At 31.7% G+C, this 23447-nt stretch overlaps 2 protein-coding genes across 7 annotated transcripts in view; one reads left to right on the plus strand and one right to left on the minus strand.

Moving 5' to 3' along the window:
* Window positions 1-15484, plus strand: part of LOC116849064 (inactive hydroxysteroid dehydrogenase-like protein 1) — a 40270-nt gene extending 24786 nt beyond the window's left edge. Inside the window, exons 1-5 of one of the 3 annotated variants that reach the window (XM_032825850.1) lie at window positions 7306-7552; window positions 12201-12394; window positions 12610-12846; window positions 13913-14256; window positions 15047-15484. In XM_032825850.1, the coding sequence (XP_032681741.1) occupies window positions 12235-12394; window positions 12610-12846; window positions 13913-14256; window positions 15047-15262 (957 nt within the window). In that variant the 5' untranslated portion in view covers window positions 7306-7552; window positions 12201-12234 and the 3' untranslated portion in view covers window positions 15263-15484. Of the gene's footprint in view, window positions 1-7305; window positions 7760-12200; window positions 12395-12609; window positions 12847-13912; window positions 14257-15046 lie in introns of those variants that run through there. The other 2 variants (XM_032825848.1, XM_032825849.1) reach the window with 2 other exon arrangements.
* LOC116849062 (carbohydrate sulfotransferase 11-like) overlaps window positions 1-22246 on the minus strand; it is a 55371-nt gene extending 33125 nt beyond the window's left edge. Inside the window, exons 1-2 of one of the 4 annotated variants that reach the window (XM_032825840.1) lie at window positions 22143-22246; window positions 20526-22077 (exon numbers count right to left, since the gene is read on the minus strand). In XM_032825840.1, the coding sequence (XP_032681731.1) occupies window positions 20727-22058 (1332 nt within the window). In that variant the 5' untranslated portion in view covers window positions 22059-22077; window positions 22143-22246 and the 3' untranslated portion in view covers window positions 20526-20726. Of the gene's footprint in view, window positions 1-821; window positions 1403-20525; window positions 22094-22142 lie in introns of those variants that run through there. The other 3 variants (XM_032825842.1, XM_032825845.1, XM_032825844.1) reach the window with 3 other exon arrangements.
* Between the last annotated feature and the right edge of the window lie 1201 nt (window positions 22247-23447).

Below are 23447 nucleotides of genomic sequence, written 5' to 3' on the forward strand. Positions count from 1 at the left end.
CCGTTGACCTTCCGGAGAGTTGCTTAATCTTTTAAATGCTATGGAAGCGCGTATACTTCCGGCAAATGTTATTGATGCGGACTTTATAGCCGCGTATTTCTTCAGTTTATACTTTTAGCACGAGTTACAGTTATGATTGACTAAGTTTTATAGTAAAGTAAATACACAGTTTTATAGCAGTGTTAAAGACTAAGGATTAAGTTTTGTAGTAGTATAAGAACAGATTAATTTTAATGATTGACTTGTCAATTATTTTAATCAAGGAAAACTTTAATCAAGTAATGTTCAACACTTATCAACTGTTGCAATAAGAACTAAAATGCATGATCTTTCGTGTATTTCAAGGACGGTAATATCGGGTTGGCGTAAAAGATTTATCATGTTTATATCAAATAAAATAGAAGAAATTATCCAATATCGCACGAAGATTCACAAATTTTATAGGAAATAATTTTATAATTATCCAAAAATAATTTTATCATCTTTATATGAATAAAATAGGCGACACTAACTTGTGTAGGATATATTTTTTTAGACATCTAAGGAAAAAACTTTCTATTTCCCTTTTAATAGAAACATGTCTAATTTTTTGCATTAACCTAATAAATAAAATTTCTTTTGCCTCAACCTGTTGCTTTCCATTTTCTAACAAATGATCTAACGAGGACTTCCTATTTTTCTTTTAATGTCCAGACTTCTCACGAGAATTTAGTAGAAAAAAATGACAACTTTTTGCATCAACCTAATGAGTAAAATTTCCTTTGCCTCGAATCGTTGCTTGCAATTTTCCAACAAGTGGTCTCTCCCACCGATTGACTTACGACAGCCCAAAGTGCTCCGTCTTCAGCGATCGTTCGTTTTTGAAGGGCTTCACATTCGAAGGGTTAATCCGTCACTCGATGCCACGAGATGAACAGACGATCGAACGAGAGACGGTCCTTGGGACCGGAGCGAGACGTGCTGCGCGAACTCGCGGAGTGCGGAATCGAGCGCGTTCTCCAAAACTTCATGAAGACCAGGCACTGCCACGGAGGTTCCTCCGATTCCGCTCGAAGTGGAAGATCCTCCACGAGGAAGATTCTACCGGTTGTCACTCGTTTTCTTTCACCTGTTCCGCGTACTTGGGGCGAACGTAGACAACGGAAGCGACGGTACCGGGCTCGCTGGAGAGCGCGTCGGCGACGCGTCCGAAGCGCGGCTATCGTGCACCGTAAGGGGAACACGGCGAATGGTCAAGCGCCGATTCGTGGCAACCGGCGATCGCCTCAGGTTGCCTGGAAGGCCCTCAGGAACGCGAAGATGTGTCAGTGTGTGAAGTGAAAGAGAGGCGCTGCGCGCGCCTCCGCTCGCCCGTCCTCGTTTGCTTTTCGGTCGGCCGGTCGGTTTGCTCCGTTCTTCTCCGAGAGCCGGATTCAAGCATGTGGATTCCCCACCTATGAGTCCGCGCTCATTCGTTCCCCGCACGGCATTCGAAGGATCCAAAGACCGATGTAAAATCGCGCAACATCCGCGTAATTGATCGGCTCGAGCAGCGCCGACTAGCCGTCCCGAGCATCATCGAAGAAGCGCGTTACCGACCGCCAGTTTTTGTGATCCTAACGCAACGCACAGTGGTTCGAAAAGCGGAAATTGCGAAAAAGAAGAGACTTTGTTCGAAACCTTGGAAATACTTATTTTATAGTCTTGTACTGATAAGCTGTCAATTGAATCACATGCTCTTTTTCAGAAAATAAGACATACTGGGTCTAGTTATCGCACTTTTTACATACTGATTAAAAAAAGATGCATACAATATTTTTTAATACTGTGTACATTTTCATGTAGATATAACAAGATTCAAGTGAAAGGGAAAAATATTATCTTTATATATATTTAATTTATCTATTTATCTATTTATTTATTTATTTATTTATTTATATTTATTTTATTTATTTATTTAATATATACAAAAAAGTTATTAAGTTGTAAGCGAAGTCGTGCAAATGTGATTATCTATCCTATACTAATTGGTTGTCGTATGTCTTTCATGTAAAGAAAATAAGACATATAATTTCTATTTTAAGGTTTCAAGTATTTCATTAAAGTTAATGATATCTTATGATAAGAAACAATAAGCAATCATTGAACTAAAAGTCAGTTGCAAAATTATAGTCGTGCTTTGTTTTTATAAATATATGGAAAGAATTTAATAATGAATTTATAGTGAAAATTACTACAGAATTTTATAATGGAGAAATAGAACGGTATTTTCTGCAGTAATTTATAATCTTTTCGTTTCATACGTGTAACTTATGTATTTTAGGAATTGGAATTATAAAATTTGCTATGTATTAGAAACGAGATATAGTAAAACATAAGAATTCCAGTAAAATTGACCACAATTAAAATGCAATAATCCTCACAAACTTTGTAATAATAACTTGAAGCTCTCTTCTCTCTCTTCTCTCTAAGACCTTTCGCAGACTCACTGTTGTGACACATATAACATAATACATCATCGCATATGCTTTCATACTCTTACGTAAGTCACATCATAGCTACGTGACGATCTCGCAACGCATGACAACTAATTCCACTTAATTTGAATCAACTTAATCCAAACAATCATTTGGAGTAAAAGACTATACGTTTAAGTTATACTACAATAATTGTTAACTAAATGCAAAAAAATTAGACAAGAAAAGAGACAAGAAAAAATTTATCTACCGCGATTATTTTTCAATTTTGAAAAAATATTTGTAAATACCACATGCGATGTTTCATAAGCGATTTTGTACATCTAACTAATATACAAGCAATCTATACTATAAAGAAAAATATATTTATGATGCTAAAAAAGATCTAAAGGACCATCTCTAAGATTTTTTCTAAAACCGGAACGTTTATGTTTCCTGAACAAAAAAAATTTGAGAGATTTTTATTAAAAGTTAATTTCCACGCAACTTTTTATTTGTTTACCTCTTGGCTCATTTATTTTATAATTGTATATCAAAGAGACATAATTAATCATTGGAGAATATTATAATTTTTTTTTATACAAATTTTTTTAATTTTACTATGCTTTTAGTAATGCAGGGATAGACTGTCAGTAAAGTTTATCTCTCGTGGTCAATTTTACTGGAATTTTTGTTTCACTATATCTCGTTTCTAGCAACATAGCAAATTTTATAATTCTAATTCCTAAAATACATAAGTTACACATATGAAATGAAAAGATAATGAATTACTGCAGAAAATGCCGTTCTATTTCTATTCCATTATAAAATTCTGTAGTAATTTTCATTATAAATTCATTATTAAATTCTCTCCATATATTTATAAAGGCAGAGCACGACGACAATTTTGCAACTGACTTGCAGGCCTCCTTGACCAACGAAATAATTCAGTTTTCTGATTTCGCGAATTTCTTTAAGAACATATCATGATCGCTTTATGAATAGACATGAGATCTATACACTGTTCATGATCTGCTTCTAAAGAAATTCGCAAGATCAGAGAGTTTATAATTATTCTAACACAATCAAGGTAGTCGTAATCGTCGTCGTGTCTTCTGGTCAATTTCTTCATAAATATGTACACTATTCTTAACAAATACTATGAAATTTATATATCTTATTTACATAGTTTCAGCGTCCAATAAAGCATATAACATTACTATTCCTCCTATTTAAATAAAAAGTTTAAACAGTAAAATTAAATTATCGTTGTTGTTGTTATTGTCTTGATGTTGCTGCTGCTATTATTATTGTTATTATAATCATTATCACATTTAAAATAGCCGTACTATCTCACACAGAATGTAAATTGCGATTTCCGTTGCGTCATTCGCAATCATCCGCGAAGACTTTCGCCTTTCTCACATGAGACGCATGAATCTTCACTTTAGAAAAAGAAGATCATGCACGAATACATAGTCGTATATAACGTAACTTTCGTTATATAACTCTCTTTAAAATTTATTAATAAAAATTATTATTCTTACATTTATATTGATTCATTTACACTAACTTTGATTTATTATTTTATTTAATTATATTTCATTAAATCTATGTAAGGCGCTTCGCACGGATTGAAAAAGAAATATTTAAAAATTAATAAATGTTTATTTAATGGGTTACTAAACAACATATTTACTTAAATCTAAATTCTTATATTTAAGTAAAATAAATAAGTACTTTTTTCAATCGTGCGCGATAAACGCGAGCGTTAATCGTCGCAGCGCCAAGTGAAATTAATCGCCGGACTCAACTGAAGCGATAAATGCTAATTCCTTACACAATAAATTTAAATTTTAATATATGAATGTAAGTTATCTTTCTCATAAATTTGAAAAGTAAGTTTTGAGACGCAAATGTGATTGAAACGTTCTTGAATATATTTGATTTAGTCCGAAAATCAAGACTCGAAGACACTTATACAAATAACAATATTTTTCACGCGATTTTTCACTCAATTTACTATGAGACTAAGGAAAGTTTATTTATTTACAATAAAGAATATTAACACGAAATCTTGAAATGCTCAAAAATTTACTTGGTAGTTCAGAAATAAGACTTCCCTCTTTATAATATTTTCCTGATTTTAATGAAATAAAAAACGTAACCATGTTCCAAAAACTAATATTTTGCGACTATTTTTTTTTAAACTAAGATCTTAAAGTTTTAAGAAAACACGTATATTTTATTATTTAAAACATATTTTAGTATTAGTTATTAGTATATGTATTATACGTATAAGTATATAGTATATAGTATAAGTATATAGTATAAGTATTATAAATAAATATAAATATTAGTATAAGTAAATATATGCTGTTAATATCTATCACAAAAATATTTACTTTTTGATATTTTTTTCTGTCAGTGTGACAAAAGCGAGTCTATCATTCCTCATGTATAGTTTCGTCTACATCGTGTAAGAAACATGCAATCATCGTTTCATTATTGTACAGAATTATCATACAACATTCATAAAAATCCCGTATCTGCGCAGAGTCAGATTGTCTAGAACTTCGTAAGCGCGTAAGTGTGAATTAAAGCAATCAACTGTAAGCAATTGACTTTAAACGATTTCTCGATGTCGAAATTCTGACCTAATATCTGTTTGTTGCTAACAGCAATCTCTTTTGATTCTATTTAACCTACTAACCTATTAACTTTGCCGAAAGATCTTTTTAAAATATATAAGTGTCATTTTGTGCGTCTTCTGCAATTTAAAGACATTAAGTAGTGTTAAAAGAAAAAAAAATACTAAGAAAATGTACTAAAAAAAATACTCAAAAATTTATTTGTGGGATAAGAGCTTATTTCATAGAACTGAATTTAATTTCACAGAAATAAACTTTATATCTCACAAATAAATTTTTAAGTATTCTTTTCTTAGTATAGTGAGATTTATATTTGGTAAGATTAAATTTTTTTTAAGTAAAAAGTATTTTGTACGTTTATAAAACATTATTAATCTAATTGCACCGCATGTTATTGCCATTTTACTAGTTATACTAGTATATAGTGTAAACTCGCGCAATATTAAGTTCTCAATATCAATTTTCGACGTTTTTGTCAGTCTTGTTATCCGGTCAAATACTGATATTTGATACGTTTCGATCATAAAATTGAGCTCAATCATTTACTTGAGCAAGTTGCAGATCGATGAAAATGCATGTTAGTATGCACAAAATTGAAGGTTTCAAAGGTTTGAAAGGAATGTGTGCCACCAACTGTGTTTACGCTCGACTAAGTCAATAAGCTTTGTCATAGGCCAATGATGTGTTGACGCTCAATCTCGAGCTTGAGAGTGAATGTAGAAGCTACGAAAGAGTCATTAATAAAATTGCTCATGATGCAAGCCGCGCAATCGTATCTCAAGAACCCCTCCGGCTTCGATGTTTGTGTGCAAAGTTACGCTGTTATGCAGCTGCTGTGTCGCAACGTTGCGTGCGCTTGAAGTCCAGACGGTTCTACAAGAGGAGCAGCTTAAGTAGCTGAGTAAATTAGGATGCTTCACGGTTATAGAACACAGATGTGGACTCGGGTTGTGAATTAATAAATCGTACGCGATAAACGCGAACGTTAATCGTCGCAGCATCAAGTAAAATTATTCGCCGGCTCAACTGAAATGCTAATTCCTTACAGATTAAATTTAAATTTGAATATACGAATATAAGTTATTTTTTTCATAAATTTGAAAAGCAAATTTTGAGATGCAGATGTGATTAAAACGTTCTTGAATACATTTGATTTAGTCCGAAAATCGAGATTCGAGAACACTTATACAAACAATAATCGGCGATTTTTCACTCAGTTTACTGTGAGACCAAGGAAAGTTTGTTCACTCACAATGAAGAATATTAACATGAAATCTTGGAATACTCAAAAATTTACTTGGCAGTTCAGAAATAAAACTTCCCTCTTTTTAGATTATATTTTCCTGATTTTAATGAAACAAAAAAACGTAATCATGTTCCAAAAAATAATATTTTGTGACTCTTTTTTCACTGTTTCTCTCATGTTAAATACTAATTTGGCGGATAAAAAGATTTGTCATATTTGTCAAATAACATACATAGAGAGGATATTATAATTTCCCTTTATTATATAAATTCTTTTCAATTTTACTATGTTTTTATGTAGAAATAGACTGTCAGCAAGATCTATTTTACTGAGAAACATAGCAAATTTTTAGAAAGAGAGTAGCACACTTCAGTTCCTAAAATATAAATACAACTTATGAGAAATGAAAAGATAATAAATTACTGCAAAATGTCGAATTATTTCTCAGTTATAAAATTCTACAACAATTTCTACTGCAAAGTTTTCTTCGTGTAGGAAACATCAAATCATCCAATTACGAGAAATCATCCAACTATAAGAAATTAATAATGCTTACAAATAAAATAAACAACATCGCCCCGGTATTTTTACACATCTTACAAGAGTAATAGTTCTTCTTTTTCTTTTTCCTCAAAATACCTGAAAATCTTACGAGAATTGAACAGAAAAATGACAAATCTTGTACCACCAACTTAATACATAAACGAAGACCTACAATGATGGACTGACTTGCTTCTGTCGCAGTCTTCTCTATATCTCGAGTAATCGGTCAATGCACCGAAATTAACAGCATAAATTAAATCTATCAGCGCACGAGAAGCAAAGGGAATGAGAGTAAAACCCGATAGGTACGGATCATAGCCCAAGGTGAGCAAGTAAAAAATAGCTGGTGCAACCATAAGATCCTCAAGTACACGACAGAGAAAGTGGCTCGGGACCTCTCGTTGGCCTTACGTACAATCGCGCGAGCCAAATGACGCTTAGTCTTGCGTCGGCCTTCGCTCTCCGAGCATCTCCCCGAGCACCGGCGCCGAGGAATTCGCGTGTGAGCGCGGACAGTCGCCCGAAGTCGTTGGAGGGCACGTGCAGAGACGAACGTATACACGTGTGCGTGCGAACGTGTGTGCGTGCACCGAAATATCTGGCACGATTGCTTAAGTAGACTTTCACGCGCGGAAACTCAAACACGCCACCGGCAAACGACGTCTCGAGTAGCCCCAGTACGTGGCCCTTGAAGTTCGAAGTTTGGCGCTTGACTCTTCATCGCACCGAGCTCTCGTTCCATTTCTGTAAAATCGTGCGATTTCGGCGAATAACTTCGTACCTCTCTATGTGAACGCCAGTCAGCAATTTGGCGCGTTTCACACGTGATTGGTCTACGACGTACATACGTCGATCATCGCTATTTATGCATCGCGTTTGAGACCGTACGTATGAGAGCAATCATTAAGATGCGTCTTATGCGCGGAATAATATAGCGATTATTCAGTTTATTTTTCTTCTTTTAAGTAATGGATATCTTCAAAAATATTTTCCTGTTAAAATAATCTTAAGTAATTAAAATAATATTGTATAAAATAATCTGACATTGATAAGCAAATATCTGAGATTACGGAATTAATTTATAACATATTAAGTTTCTGTGAAATAAAGTTTACTTTTGTGGATAAATTTTCTACAAATATATAAATATTTAAGTGTTCTTTTCTAACAAGGGATTCCGAAAATTCAAATGCTTATGAAATTTGGTATAAGTATAATTTGGGTAAACAAGTGAATTTAGAAATTTTCTGTTGGAGCGGAGAAACCATTTAAAAGGGTAAAACCATCTTTCAAAGATACAGAAGCTTTCGCTTTTTTTCAATATATCTAGTAAATTCTTTCAAAATGAAATATTAAAAAATGTTATACAAAAATTTTATAGAAAAAAATTTATATTATTATAAATTCATAGATGCTCTCTCTTTCATACAGAAAGTACAAACGATGAAGTTTCAAAAATAATCTTTTTCCGAATAATGTATGGCATAGTTCAATAGAGATATTTTTTCTATAAGCTCTTGTATAAAACATTCCCCGACATTTCATTTAGTTTATGAGATATATTGAGAAAAGCGAAGACCTTTGTATTTTTAAAGAATAATTTCATCCCATCAAAGTGTTTTTCCGTTTCATCTGAAAATTTTTAAATTCATCTATTTATCCAATCGACATTTTAATTAGAGCCAAGTTTCATTAAAGTTTCATTAAAGTCTGAATTTTCGGGTTTACAAGGTTTCTTTGTAAGGATAAAATATATTCATACACACACGCATTACTAATTTTAGAAAAGCTTATACATATTATTATATACTCAAAAGAAGAATTAATTCTCTCTTTATAACTTTATCGAAAGAAAAATTCAGTCTATCGAGGAAAAATGAAATGCTAAATTTATTAGAATTCAGAATGTATTTTGAATAAATTGAATGCTTATGATGTATTTATGATATATTTACTATCACATAATACATAAACTTATGGAATATTTAAAACAAGTAATATTTATTTGAATGCCGTATGTATTTTTCTGTGTATGACAACTTAAAACGTCTAAAACGAGTAAGATATTTTTCAGACGTCTCTAAGATGTCTATTAGACATTTTTACTGTATAGATTAATCTGTACAATATTAATCTGTATGAGGCTCGATTGCACCAACGTTATTTTGATTTTAAAAGCGAGACTTAAATATATGTCTGTCTTTATTTATTTAGAAAAAAATATAAAGATATACATGTTTAAGTTAAAGTCACAATAATGTTGGTGCAACCGGGTCTTAATTTATTTAAAATGATGAATTCAAAATAATAACATTATATGAAGTTTAATCTGAATTGCAATCTAGATTAATGTGAATCAATAAGATAATTTATTTACATTAAAATCCAGATTAAATATAATGTAATCTTATCATTTAAAGGGTAGCGATCGATAGTTTTTTTAAGGATCAATTACAGGATATTGCGGATTGAGAAGGGAAAAAACGAGAAAAAGAACTGTTCAATAACCGGAAATAGTTAACGGACGTGCTCGTTCACTCGTGAGTCTTTTAACTCGTCGCGCTGATATATTTTTTACAGTAACTCTCTGTGAATAGCCTTATTATAGTGTGAATAGCTTCGTCATGCAATATAATTGTTATTATCGTTATGTAAGACTCGACTTTGACACTAAATCTACATTAATTTATATTGAAATCGCACTAAATTTAGCTGACCTTTTGTGAAAAGCTTATCGCCACCTGGTATTATTGTTATTAACGCGTTTTTTATTCAGCATTCTAGGAAATACATTATTACTTATATTGGCAAAAACTACAATATTAATTATATTGACTATTAAAGCCGTTCTATCTATTTGTGTATACTAATTTACATTGAATGCGTGAATATTAAATTCTTATTTCTTACTAGATGTTTTGCAAAATTTATGATTATCTAATACGACAGTATACTGAGAAAAATATCCAATTATATCTATCGGAGTATCCAACGCAAAAGTAACAAACGGATATATCCGACCAAATTATATATCCGATACAAAAAGTAATTGGACATATCCAAACAAATATCTGACTCATAAATATTCGTGTAACTACGATTATCTTGATTAACCCGGATATAGATAAGCTATAGGTTATAGGTTATCCGAATATAGATTAGCCTAATCTACAAACAGACGACAAGAGACAAGACACATTATCGTTATTAACCGGTTCTCTGATGAACTCGAAACCAACGTTTTGTGCCAAAATTGGTGAGAACAAAAAATTCCGCATTTTACATGAAAGCTTATCTAATGAGGGGTTTTTTAGGTAACTGATTACGAATTCGAGGTCAAATTTGTCCTGTTACTGGTACTTTTATCCTATGCACCCAAAACTAATATCCTTTATATCGTTTATTATATTTCCAGGGTCAAATTTTCTCTAAAGTCAATTCTGAATATATTTTTACATTGTTTCATTTTATAATTTATAATATAAAATTCATAATATTTCACTAGCTAATAACCCATACAGCACAAAATCTCTTGGGAACGTCCCACAGATTTCCTGAAGACGTAGAAACGTCCCCAGGACGTTCTCAGGACGTACTCTAGACGTCAATTTGTGCTGTTAGGAAACGGAGTATCCATGGAATCATACCAAGTTTGTTCTGTATCTGTAATGGAATATCAAAGTTAGTCACTTAAAGCCACTATATTGGATCCGCCATTTTAAATTTCTCAAATTTGATCTCAAATTCTTAATCAGCGATCCAAAAAACATAAGGGTAGCAAGTTTCATGTAAATCCATTTAAAACTGGCGGAGATATATAGCGAACACATATATGTGTGCTTATTAGTTGTGGCACTTTTTTCTCCTACACATATATGTGTGATTACCAGTGAACCAGTTAAAACCTACCATACTACGCCTATCATACTAACCTACCATACTGCACTTCAATCTTCCTTAATTTTCTTTAATTATCTTGATAGTCGATAACACCTATATATATCATGAATGACTTCATCATGAAAGATGGTGTTATAAATGGAATTATTAATGTAAAACTATAAAAGCAATTTTTCTGAGTTAAATGTCTACTTTATCTCAATATCTTTATATAATATATTTACTAAAAAAAAATATTTAAATATTTACAAAAAAATATTTTAAAAACTTATAAAATTATAACTTATAATTATACCTTATTAATGTATTTTATTGAAATCTAGTGTATATATTTAAATCATTATTTTCAATGAATTTTGAGAGATTTACTGTCCGAGCTTAAATGTTATATATTTTGCTCTTGCATAAATTGTTTCGACAACAATAATGCTTATATATATTTTTGTAATATTTTTGTATATATTTTTGTAAAATTATAACTTATAATTATACTTTATTAATGTATTTTATTGAAATCGAGTGTTTATATTTAAATCATTATTTTCATTGAATTTTGAGAGATTTACTGTCCGAGCTTAAATGTTATATATTTTGCTCTTGCATAAATTGTTTCGACAACAATAATGCTTATATATATTTTTGTAATATTTACATATTTTAGTTTGCCACTTTAAATCCATCATTTTCAGTTTGATTATTTACAGATCAGATTCACAGTCAATGTCCTTTTAAAAAAATTTATACGAATTAAGATTTAGTAAAAGAAATAAAAATTATTTTTTTTCTTTCATATTTTCATCCTATTATCCGCTATATTGGATCAGCTATTTTGAATTTATCGATTTTAACAGTAATTTCTTATTCAGCGAAAACCTCTTGAACATATATATTCGTCACAATCAACTTACTGGTTAATGCTGAGTCTACTTGTGCAATTTAGATGTTAATAAGTGAAAGGTTAAGAACTCAAAATTTCACGTGGTTGTTTGTGAAATGATAAAGGAAACCCGTACTAAATTTGATAAATTTTATCTCCATACAACGGATGTTATAATTATGCTAATAATTATCATTATATATCTATTCATTTTTACAAAAATCTATTCATTTTTAAAAATCTACATCAATATACGCTCAAATTGAATCACATTAAACCTGCAGCTAATTGTTTACAAAATTCACTATCGATCGATATATCGACGAACATGTATCGGACAATATTTAAACTCACTTTTGACTGTTGATTTTCTGTCCATCCGTTTCTACAATCATCTGACATGATAATTAATTGAGCAATATAAGAAAATAAGCATTATTTGTCTCGGGTACGAGGGACGTTACAATAATAAAGAAAAAATATGAAATAAAAACGCAGAGATCGTTTTTCATAATAATTACATTCCAATGTTGTCTCTCGAATTGAAGGTGATCGTGACAAGATTGCAAGAAACATAGCAAGATGTGGCTACTAATAGTATTTTGGGTACTGGTCAGTCTGATCGCTTTATGGATTCTCTCGGAGCCTATAGGTATTATTCTGGGCATCTTGTGGGAAGTTTTCACGCCGATATTCGACAGGAAGCAGATCGACTTTCGGACAACGTTCGGCGAATGGGCGAGTAAGATCTTTGTCATTATTTCAGTGTTTCCTTCTTTTCCCTTTTTGTTCCTTTTTGTTTTCTTATCGTTTATGGACTGTTGATAAAGCTCAATATTTGAGCTCCTTTTGGTCAATAATACTAACGCTGACAACGCTCTCTTAAATCATTATTTTTGCGATATCTCGTAGTATAAATAAATGTTGAAATGTGCTGAAATGTTGTAAACATTTCAGTTGTCACTGGCTCGACCGACGGCATCGGGAAAGCTTATGCAATAGAATTAGCAAGGAGAGACTTGAACTTGATTCTAATCAGCAGAAATATGGAGAAGCTCGAAAATACGAAGCGTGAAATTCTGGAGATAAATCCGCAAATCGAAGTGAAAATTATAGTGGCGGATTTCAGCGAAGGAAAAAATATCTACAATAAAATTAAACTTCAACTGCAAGACATACCCATCGGTATATTAGGTAATCAAACATTTGAGTCTGATTCTTTTCTTATATATTTTTTTTTTCTATAAATATTATTCTATAGAATCGTGAAAATTATTAGAGTAATATTTATTTCTTTTTTAATTTTCTTCAATTGTTCTTTTCAATAAATACCTAATTTTAGGAAATATTACAATTTGTTCTCGATATTCTTTAGAGATTTAAAATGATTACAAGTTTGTATTACATATCATACGACTAAATCATATAAATAATGACGGATTACTTGACAAAAATAAACTTTATTCCAAATATAAACTTTGCAATATTTTTACTCAATGTGTATAAGTAACCTGCTATTTCCTATATAAAAAAATTTACTTTACAAAATATATCTTACAAAATATATATATATATATATATATATATATATATATATATATATATATATAACTATACAAAATATATCTTACAACAGAACCTAATATAATATATGATATATCCGTCATTATATTTATACAATTTAGTTATCCAATATGTAATATAAATCTGTAATCATTTTAAACTTATAAGAAATTGATAATAATTGATAACTTATAAGATATTAATAATAAATTATATTTCCTGAAATTAGACATTTATTGAAAAGAGCGCAATTAGAAGAAATAAATAAAGAAATAACAATTATTCTAATAATTTTCATACCTCTGTACAATAATGCTACAAGTCATACAACTCTTGAAGTAAAATATTTTCTTATTTAAAGAAAACTTTTTCTCAGTATAAAAATATGTATGTTAATAATAAGCAAATACATTATTAGGAGACCCACCCGTTATTAGGATTCAATAAATATTCTTTATCTTTTACATATTTCTTCTCTCACAGTTTATTCAGCTTCAGTTTGTCCTTTTCGCGATACACTACCAAATCTCAACAAAATTTTATTTGAAATCCCTGAGATCTTTCTCTCTCTCTCTTTGTCTCTCTCTCTCTCTCTCTCTCTCTCTCTCTCTCTCTCTCTCTCTCTCTCTCTGCTCGAATTTTTCGGTCGCTCGAAAATTCTCAGCGCCAATTTGAATTATCTTTCTCTTGTTTCAAGTGAACAACGTAGGCAAAATGTACGATTATCCTATGTATCTCGGAGAAGTGCCAGAGCAAGATTTGTGGGACATCATCAACATTAATGTAGGTGCGACTACGTTAATGACACGACTGGTTATCGGCCAAATGCAACAACGCGGACGAGGCGCGATTGTCAACATCTCTTCAGCGTCGTGCTTGTTGCCACTGCCGTTATTCACGGTGTACGCTGCCACGAAGATATACATGAAGAACTTCTCCGAGGCGGTCAGGATGGAGTACTCCCGATTCGGTATAACCGTGCAACATCTCTACCCGCTTTTCGTCACCACCAAAATGAACAATTACAGTCACAGATTCAAGGTACGCGTAACCATTATTTCTCTCCTCCTATTTCGAATTCTCATGCGTTGCGAAACAAATAATATAGAAAATAATAAAGGTTGAGATTGAAACATTAATTAAAATTAAAAGCTTCAATCTTTATTTCAATCGATACCTTATAATTGTATAAAACAATCAAAATAAAATGTTGTTCTCTACTCTATTAGCTCCATGGGCAATTAATTGCACATTAATCTTTTACGGAGCGTCTCGTGTGCAAGTAGAACTCATTAAATTTAACGGAAAATGTCCTGTACTATTTTACAAACAACTACAACAATTTTTGAAATGTTAAATAAGGAAAGTTAATAGAGATAATTTCCGTTGCCAAAAAAAAATATGTTGAATAAGATTTTTCTTAAAGAACTCATCCCACATCATCACGCGCATTCACACATTCGCTGATTTTCTTTTATTAATTAATATCTCTTAATATCTTTAAATTAATATACCTTAATTTTAAGTTAAAGATATTATCTATCTTTAAATTAATATCTCTTAATATAATTAATATTTTAATAAAATCTCTTATTATAATTTTAATTAATATTTCAATAATTATCGCAGTTTATATATGCAAAATAGTTCAGGACTTTTTTGTTCAGTTTCATGAATTCTTGAAACTTGTACATGAGCGAACGTACGCGTTGTGTTAGATATCTTATATATTTGTTTTGTTATCAAAATATAAATTGTCAACAGTTTTATCTAGTAGTTTATGATAATGAAAATTGATATTAATATATCTGTATTTCATCGAAAAACGCAGGCTAGCAGTTTTTTCGTACCTGACGCCACAACTTACGCGAGGAACGCTGTCGCCACTCTCGGAAAGATAAACAATAGTACCGGATATTGGGCTCATAGCATCCAGCAATTCTGTATTTTAGTACCTCCTGAGTGGATTAGAACGAAAGCTAGTGAATTAGTACCAAGCATCCTCAGACAAGATTATTTTAAGTTACAAAAAAAGGACAAGATTTAGCAGTATTATACAACTCACAACATTTACGAAAATGTATCACTTTTCGACCAATAATAAATTACTATTGCTAAGTAGTTTTATTACTAATGGTTGAGGACTTTGAGTACTTAAATTACGAGGTTGCTAGTGCTTCGGAGTAATTCAATGACTACGGCACACAGCGGCAGTGATAATTACTGATGTATTATTAAATATTTGTAATAAACGTTGATATAAACTATTCTCTAATAACGAGAAGTGTTAGCATAAATTCTTTTATAATTAGTATAAATTGTTTCATGTTTCTCAAACTAATTTATTATATTTGCTCTAATTTATTATAATATTTAGTTAAAAATCTACAGGCAATCACATAGTTAATGGTTCGCTGATATACAGGATGAGACAATAACTATTACCACCTTAAATATTTTTCAATCCATGTAGTTTAAAGGAAAATTTACACAAAACGGAAAAATCCAAGCTAACGTCATCAGAATTTAATTAAAAAATGATTTCCTTGAACACAATCTCTCAATGTGACTATAATTAAAAATATCACAAATTAATTTCGATTTGCGTCGCGCGTGTATCAAAGCGATACATAATTCGATCAGATCGTTGCTGAATCGTCGTTTACATACTCGTTTATCCGAAAGGACGACATTTTTTCGAAAACGCAATTCGCGATATTTCTTATGCGATTCGCAACTCGAAACTCGTAGTATATCCCTCAAGAGAGACGGGATTTATCGGAAAACTTCCGTTAGATTACCGCGGTCGGGAGTGTATGATAGGCGACGTGGGACGTGAGGACCATTGCAGCGCCAGATGCAGCGACGGGATGGCTGATGAACCCTGGATATCATGGGACAACGCGCAATGGTGAGCGTTTAATTTAGACGCTCATATAGTAGACACAAAGCGTCACTTTACGTAGTAAACTAAACAAAAAAATTCAAGTCTTATACATGCTTGAATGTTTTTGTTTAGTTTAAAAAGATGTGAATGGAGTATCCATTGATAAAAACTTATAATTTTTTTAATTGGATCATTCTTGCATAACAATAGCCAATTGAAATTTTGACTCGGCAAGTTTGCTTCTCGTCGGATTATTTCTTGATGATACATTAAACTAATATATTTTAACATGTCATATTTATATGCTCTCTATATGTTGTATATGATTGTTTTATACTATATATATATTTTATATATATCCTATATATGTTCTATATAAACTATGTGATTATTATACTTTATAATTTTTTATGTCCTAGATTGCATGCACGTAGACGTAAATCACATTAGATCCGACGTGAAGTAAAGTAAGAATTGGAATTTGCAATTCGCCGAAATTACGTAAGAATGATCCTACCAAGAATTTACCTTTGAGATTTTCGCAATAGTTCAACGAGTCAAGAATTTCCATTTCTTTAAGAGTACTGACTAGCTCAATCCTTAGAAAAATATGCAAAGAGACGCGACTAGTAAAAAATAAAAAACTGTTTTTTAATTCATTTTAAGCATGTATAAGCATGTTGAATTTTTTTTTGTTTAGTTTAAAAAGATATGAATGGAGTATCCATTGATAAAAACTTATAATTTTTTAAATTGGATCATTCTTGTATAACAATGGCCAATTGAAATTTCGACTCGGCAAGCTTGCTTCTCGTCGGATTATTTCTTGATGATACATTAAACTAATATATTTTAACATGTCATATTTATATGCTCTCTATATGTTATGATTGTTTTATGCTCTATATATATTTTATATATATCCTATATATGTTCTATATAAACTATATGATTATTATACTTTATAATTTTTTATGTCGTATACTATCTCTTCGGAGATATCTTCTTGTGCATACGCGTTTGTCGTTGACAAGACGACAAATTAAATATCAATGGGGGTGAAATCACTTCTGGGGAGAAGAAATAATTTACGACACGTGAATAAATCTAAACGTATATTAATCACGCCACTCAAACTACGAGTGGTAAAAAATGAATAGTTGAAAATGAAAGCTGTACATATGCAAAACGAAAATTCGTGTACGAAAATTCATTTCTACATGCAATTTTGCCTTTATTTTCGGAGATCTTTATTCTAAGCTCTCTTTTTTTTCGATAAAAACACCCGTGTGAAAGTAGCTCATAAGCCTTCTGATTGGCTACAAGTCACTTTTAAGGGACACTTTTATCAACAAAAGGAAGTTGAGAATAAGAGCCATTGCATTCGCGTTTCTGTCAATCGTTTCTCTGTTACTTATCTGTTTAACACCGAAAACCAAGAAATGATATTGTGTACATCGCATTTTTCGTGAGAGATCAACGCTCACTAGCATTGTTTTTATTGTATTCCGCGTTAGGAAACTCTAAGTGAAAAATTGAAACCTGAAAATTTTCCGACGATCGTGAAATTAATTTTGCGAGCATTTTATATAATCACGTTAGATCGTTTCGCACAGATGCCGCACGATATAGAATTTTATTTAATAACGAAGCACGAAACTCTACTTTATGAAATACAATCGCGATTCAAGCTCACGCGAGAAAGAAAATTGAGAAAATTAACGACCGGCGGAAGATCTATGACGCGGGCGATTGCGCATTTTTTATGGCGCAATCTCTGTGGCACAATCTCTTTGCACGTTGGCGCACTGCTCGAGACATCTGAAAGATCGCAATAAAACTAAATAATTTTACAAAATTTTGGGTGTTCAAAGCGTATACTTATAATATATTAATAAGAAGAATCTATTTAAAAATATTCGAAATTTATACACACAATCCATCAAAGAAACAGCAATCATATCGTACAAGAGCTTCAAATCTTTCATGTCAAGGACATCGAAGGAGAATATTTCCATCTGTTTAATTATGTCGACAATTTAAATTCTCATAAATAATTACATGAGAATTATAATAACCAACATAATCATCAGACAATATTCTGCATGGTATATAAGATTTAAAATTATTTAATGCATCATATTTAGGCTCTACATTTATAACTTCTATGTTTATTATGTTCGCTTCCGCTATAGTTGGTGACCCCGCAGTTAGAAAATATGGACATTTTATGCGCTGTGATGCCAATAGAATATTTTTCTATGTCCAAGTGAGTGCATTAAAATGGGCTTGAAACGCTACAATCACATTTGGAGGCTGAAACATCGGACTGGACATATACTGGTTATAAAATATAGAATAAGTTTCGAATCTAAACATCTGCTTGCGCCTAATGCAGTTCATACAAGTTGGAAAACTACAACCTTCGATTTCTAATCTTCTTTCTATTAGTACTATTTTTAAACGCTTGATGCGATGTAAAAGATGCAAGAGAATTTCCCAAGCATAAACATACTTTTTTTCAACGAAACCTATAGATATTATGTGTACAACGCATTCTTCTACGTTTAGAATATCTACATATAATAATTCGGCTTTCTTCATTCCATCTTACACGGTCGTGATGTGTAATCGGAATATATATATTCACCAGAAGTCCACGCTCGAATATTCCTATGATGATAGTCGTGTACATATCCCATAATAAAATTTTCCATGTCTTCAACAGGTCTCTCATCATCAGGAAATTCAAAGAATGTTCGAGCAAATTGAGAAAATTGCGATTTAAAATATTTGAGTTGAGATATAATTTGAATGCCTTGCATTTTGATGAGTGATGAGCTGAAAAGTATCGTACATGCTCAACACAATAATTTTCAATAAAGCACTTTTGGTCTACAAATTAATTTGTCTACAAATTAATTTGTCGATGGCACAAATAACACGATTTTGCGAAAATGATCATCTGGATTTCGTGCTAGATTATATGAGAACTCTTCAGTCATTTTGCGCAAAATTCATATCTTGACCAAATCCATTGACGCGTGGAAAAACCCACAGGGCGCCATGTCGTCCTTAACTACTATGTACGTTTTTAGGTAACTGCAGAACTTCTGGTATTGCAACTGATCCATTAATAAGTGTAAATCGGCAGTAACAAATCATGTAGCAGTTATTACATAATTTCAAATCACCATCATTCTTGCAAACGTGGCAAACGTTTGGATGAAAGATTATAAAAAATTAGAAACGTTATAATCAGTAGGATCGGGCGACCACAGACAATGTACCAACCCTTGCAAAAAATTCGTGAAAATGACTATAAGGATACATTTTGTTCCCTTGAAGATAACGAATACTTTATTGCAAATTCAATTTAGAAATTATGCGTACGTGAAATATGGTACATTAACAGAGAAATTAGATAGTTAGTTGTCTTAGCACAGTCTTCAGATATATGTATAACTGGTAATTGTTCCGAGGAAACTGGGAAGCTATTTACAAGTTATTTTCGATGTATAATTCGTATTATAATACATTGAAAAGGTATTTACAATATTTTCCTAAGTGCCATATTGTTGACAAATTGAATTATATTCAAAAATATACGAATATTCGTTATCAAATAATGTGTCACGCACAAACATATATATGGGGTTTTTTAACAATTTATTAAATTTTATGCTTTATTTCATATATATCACTTGACGAAGACTCAAAACATTTCGATACAAAATATGACGAACAAATTTTAAATGGTTTACGTCTCGGCTCATCACATGTATCACATATATCATTACCTGGCTGATTTATACTTTAAAGGTTTGCAGGAGCCGCAGACATATCCAGAGTTGATTTTGGAAGCCTCCTGTGCAAAAGTGTAAAATAACACCTCTGTATGTAAATGTATGTATATCGATACATACACCATACACAATCACTCGCGCGAACCATAAGCAGAAAAGTTATGTCAAGTTAGTTAGGTAAAGACCAACAATCGATTACCATCCTCGTCTCATTTGCCTATGTATTTCGTTGGTCATATCTCGGAGAGAAAAAACTTTCAAAACTCCAGGAAACATAGCGGAAAATATTTAATAATTTTTGCAAGTTAACGTATCCTGCTGCATAGACTTGTATATCACATGCTATTAATATATTTCATATATGATATATTTCATATATAATTTGATGATTTTATAACAAAAGTCATATATGATCTTTTTCCCAGCCCAGGAAAAATAACATATTCAAAGTAATATTTTATATACATAGACATCAAAACCTAGCATCTTTGGTATATATTATACATATTTCTGTCTACTTAAGCTTGCTTAATTTCAAGAAAATTCATAATTCGGGGACAAAAAACACATGGCGTTATTAGTATTTAACCAAAACTCAAAGTTGAAATAAAAAGCAATTTAAGAGCAATTAAATGAATAAACCTTTTATTAAAAATATTCATAATTTATAAAGAAAACCACATGAAAAAATTCCATAAGTAACACACTCACATTATATTAGCAAGAATAATCTATTTAAAAATATTCGAAATTGACATACGCAATCTATCAAAGAAACATAGCAATCATATTGCACCAGAACTTCAAATCTTTCGTATCTAGGATGTCGAAGGAGAAGATGTATCTGTTTCTGATCTTTGAGAATTTAAACTCTCATAAATAATTACATGCGAATTAGGATAACCAATATAATCAGAAGACAATAGTCTGCATGGTACATAGGATTTAAAATTATTTGGTGCATTATATTTAGGCTCTACATTTATAGATTCTTGTATGATTTGTATGTTCGCTTCCGCTATAGTTTGTGACGCGGCAGTTAGAAAATATGGACATTTAATGCGCTGTGATACCAATAGAGTATTTTTCCATGTCCACGGCAATGCCTTAAAATCTGCTTGAAATGCTATAATTATATTTGGAGGATGAAATGCCGGACTTAACATAAACTCGTCGTAAAACAAAGAATAAATTTCGAATGTAAACATCAGGGAGCGCTTTATGCAGTTCATACAAGGTAGAACATTAAAACGTCCTACTTCTAATCTTTTTCCTATTAGTACTACTTTTAAATTTTTGATGCGATGTAAAAGATGCAAGAGAATTTCCCAAGCATACACATACTTTTTCTGAACGAAACCTCCTGATATTATGTGTAAAACGCATTCCTCTACGTCTAAAGTATCTAATAATCCGGCTTTCTTTATTCCGTCATACAACGTTAACGATCGTGATGCATAATCGGAATATATGTATTCACTATAAATCCACTCTCGAATATTCGTATGATGAGAGTTTTGTGCATATCCCATAACAAAATTTTCCATGTTTTCAACACGTTTCTCGTCATCAGGAAATTCAGTGCATATCCGAATAAATTGGTACATATTAAAATAGATATTTTTTATATTTAAGTTGAGATATAATTTCAACGCCTCGCATTTTGATGAGTGATGATTTGAAAAGTTATGTACATGCTCAGCACAATAATTTTCAGAATAGCACGTATGACAGTAATATAAAAATTCTTGTTGATGGCACAAATAACATGATTTTGCGAAAATAATGATATTGATTTCGTGCAGCGTTAGATCAATAAACTGCTTAGTTATTTCGCACAAAAATTCATATCTTGACTGAATCCATTGAGGCTCAGAAAAACGAAAAGAGCGCCATTTGTGGCCGTATTTAATTAATGTGTATGTTTTTAGGTAACTGCAGAACACCTCGTGTAGAGGCTGATCAGTTAATAGATGTTCATCGGAGCAATAAGAGATCATGTAGCAGTTATTACATAATATCAAGTCATCATTATTCGTCTTCTTGCAAAAGTGACAAATGTTTGGATGAAAGAAATCGTTATAATTAATACGATGGGGCAGCCACGAATGATACGTCAAGGGTTCCAAATGATCCGTGACAATGGCCATAAGGATATATTTTGTTTCCCTTAAGATAACGAATACTTTATTATAATTTCAATTTAAAAATTATGCATACGTAAAATATGGTACCTTAGCAGAGAAATTAGATGGTTAGTTGTCTGCGCACAGTTCTCAGATATAACTGATAATTGTTCCGAGGACACCGGGAAGCTACTTACAAGCTACTCTCGATATATATATTCGTGTTATAGAACATTGAGAAAGTATTTACAATATTTATTTTCCTCAGTGACATATGTGTATTGTTGACAAACTGAATTATATTCGAAAGTATAAGAATTTACAAATATCCGTTACCAAATAAATATTAATAAATGCGCGTGTCGCGCATAAATATATACGGAGTTCTTTAACAATTTATTAAATTTAATCTATTATTAATATTTATTATATTATTATTTATTCTATATTTATTAAATTTATTCTATATATACTTTATTTTATACTTATTACTTGACGGAAACTCAAAACCTAGGGATACCTAGAGCGAGGGGTATAACGTCACGCGGTGAAGGGGGTTACCAACGGTATTTTACCGGCATATTTTTTACCGATATTTTTACCGGCATATTTATTAACATAATTTTTATCGACATATTTTTTAACATAATTTTTACCGACGTAATTTCCTTTACCGACATAATTGATCATTTATTTTTACCGGCATATTTTTTAACATAATTTTTTTTACCGACATAATTGATCATTTTTATCGATCCTACGATCCTCCCCTCTCCGCGTTTCGCTCGCGGTAGATTTTCGACGGCCTTTTCCCCCTCTCCGGCTCGTGCCATCCGTCCGCGCCGCCACCTTATAGAATATTCTCGAATATTCCAGAAAGAGTTCGAGAGACGTTTTGAGGAAGACAAATCTTTTCAAGTAGTAGAGTTTACCCCCTCCGAAACTATGCAGCCCCGATAAAAATTTATCTTTAAACATCCACTATCGTATGCTTTCGAGCTTATCGTATACTTATCGAACACACCTATGATATATCAGCGATATACCTACGAGATACGAAATTATTGCATATCTACATAGATACTTTTTTTCAAAGATTGGGTGGAGGAAAAGTGTGTGTGTGAGGTGTAATATAGGTGACAATTCTCAAAACGATACTCCATATAATGGGAAAAAAGATCAACAAAAGTAAAACTGACGAAAAGAAGAAACACTCTGAAAAGCGGCGGTTGATGGAGGAGTTGCACGCTCCAGCGAGAAAAAATTTTCCCCGTAGGCGCGTCATAATGCGCGGATACGATGATCTGTGGCAAGCCGATATGGTAAAGATGCGTCCTTATTCGAGATTCGACAGCAGCTATCATTACATACTCACCGTTATCGATGTGTTGAGCAAATATGCGTAGGCTGTAC

This window comes from Odontomachus brunneus, unplaced genomic scaffold (genome assembly GCF_010583005.1).
Source record: "Odontomachus brunneus isolate Ranch 3 - 2012 unplaced genomic scaffold, Obru_v1 Obru_scaffold_104, whole genome shotgun sequence".
Taxonomy (NCBI): Eukaryota; Metazoa; Arthropoda; class Insecta; order Hymenoptera; family Formicidae; genus Odontomachus; species Odontomachus brunneus.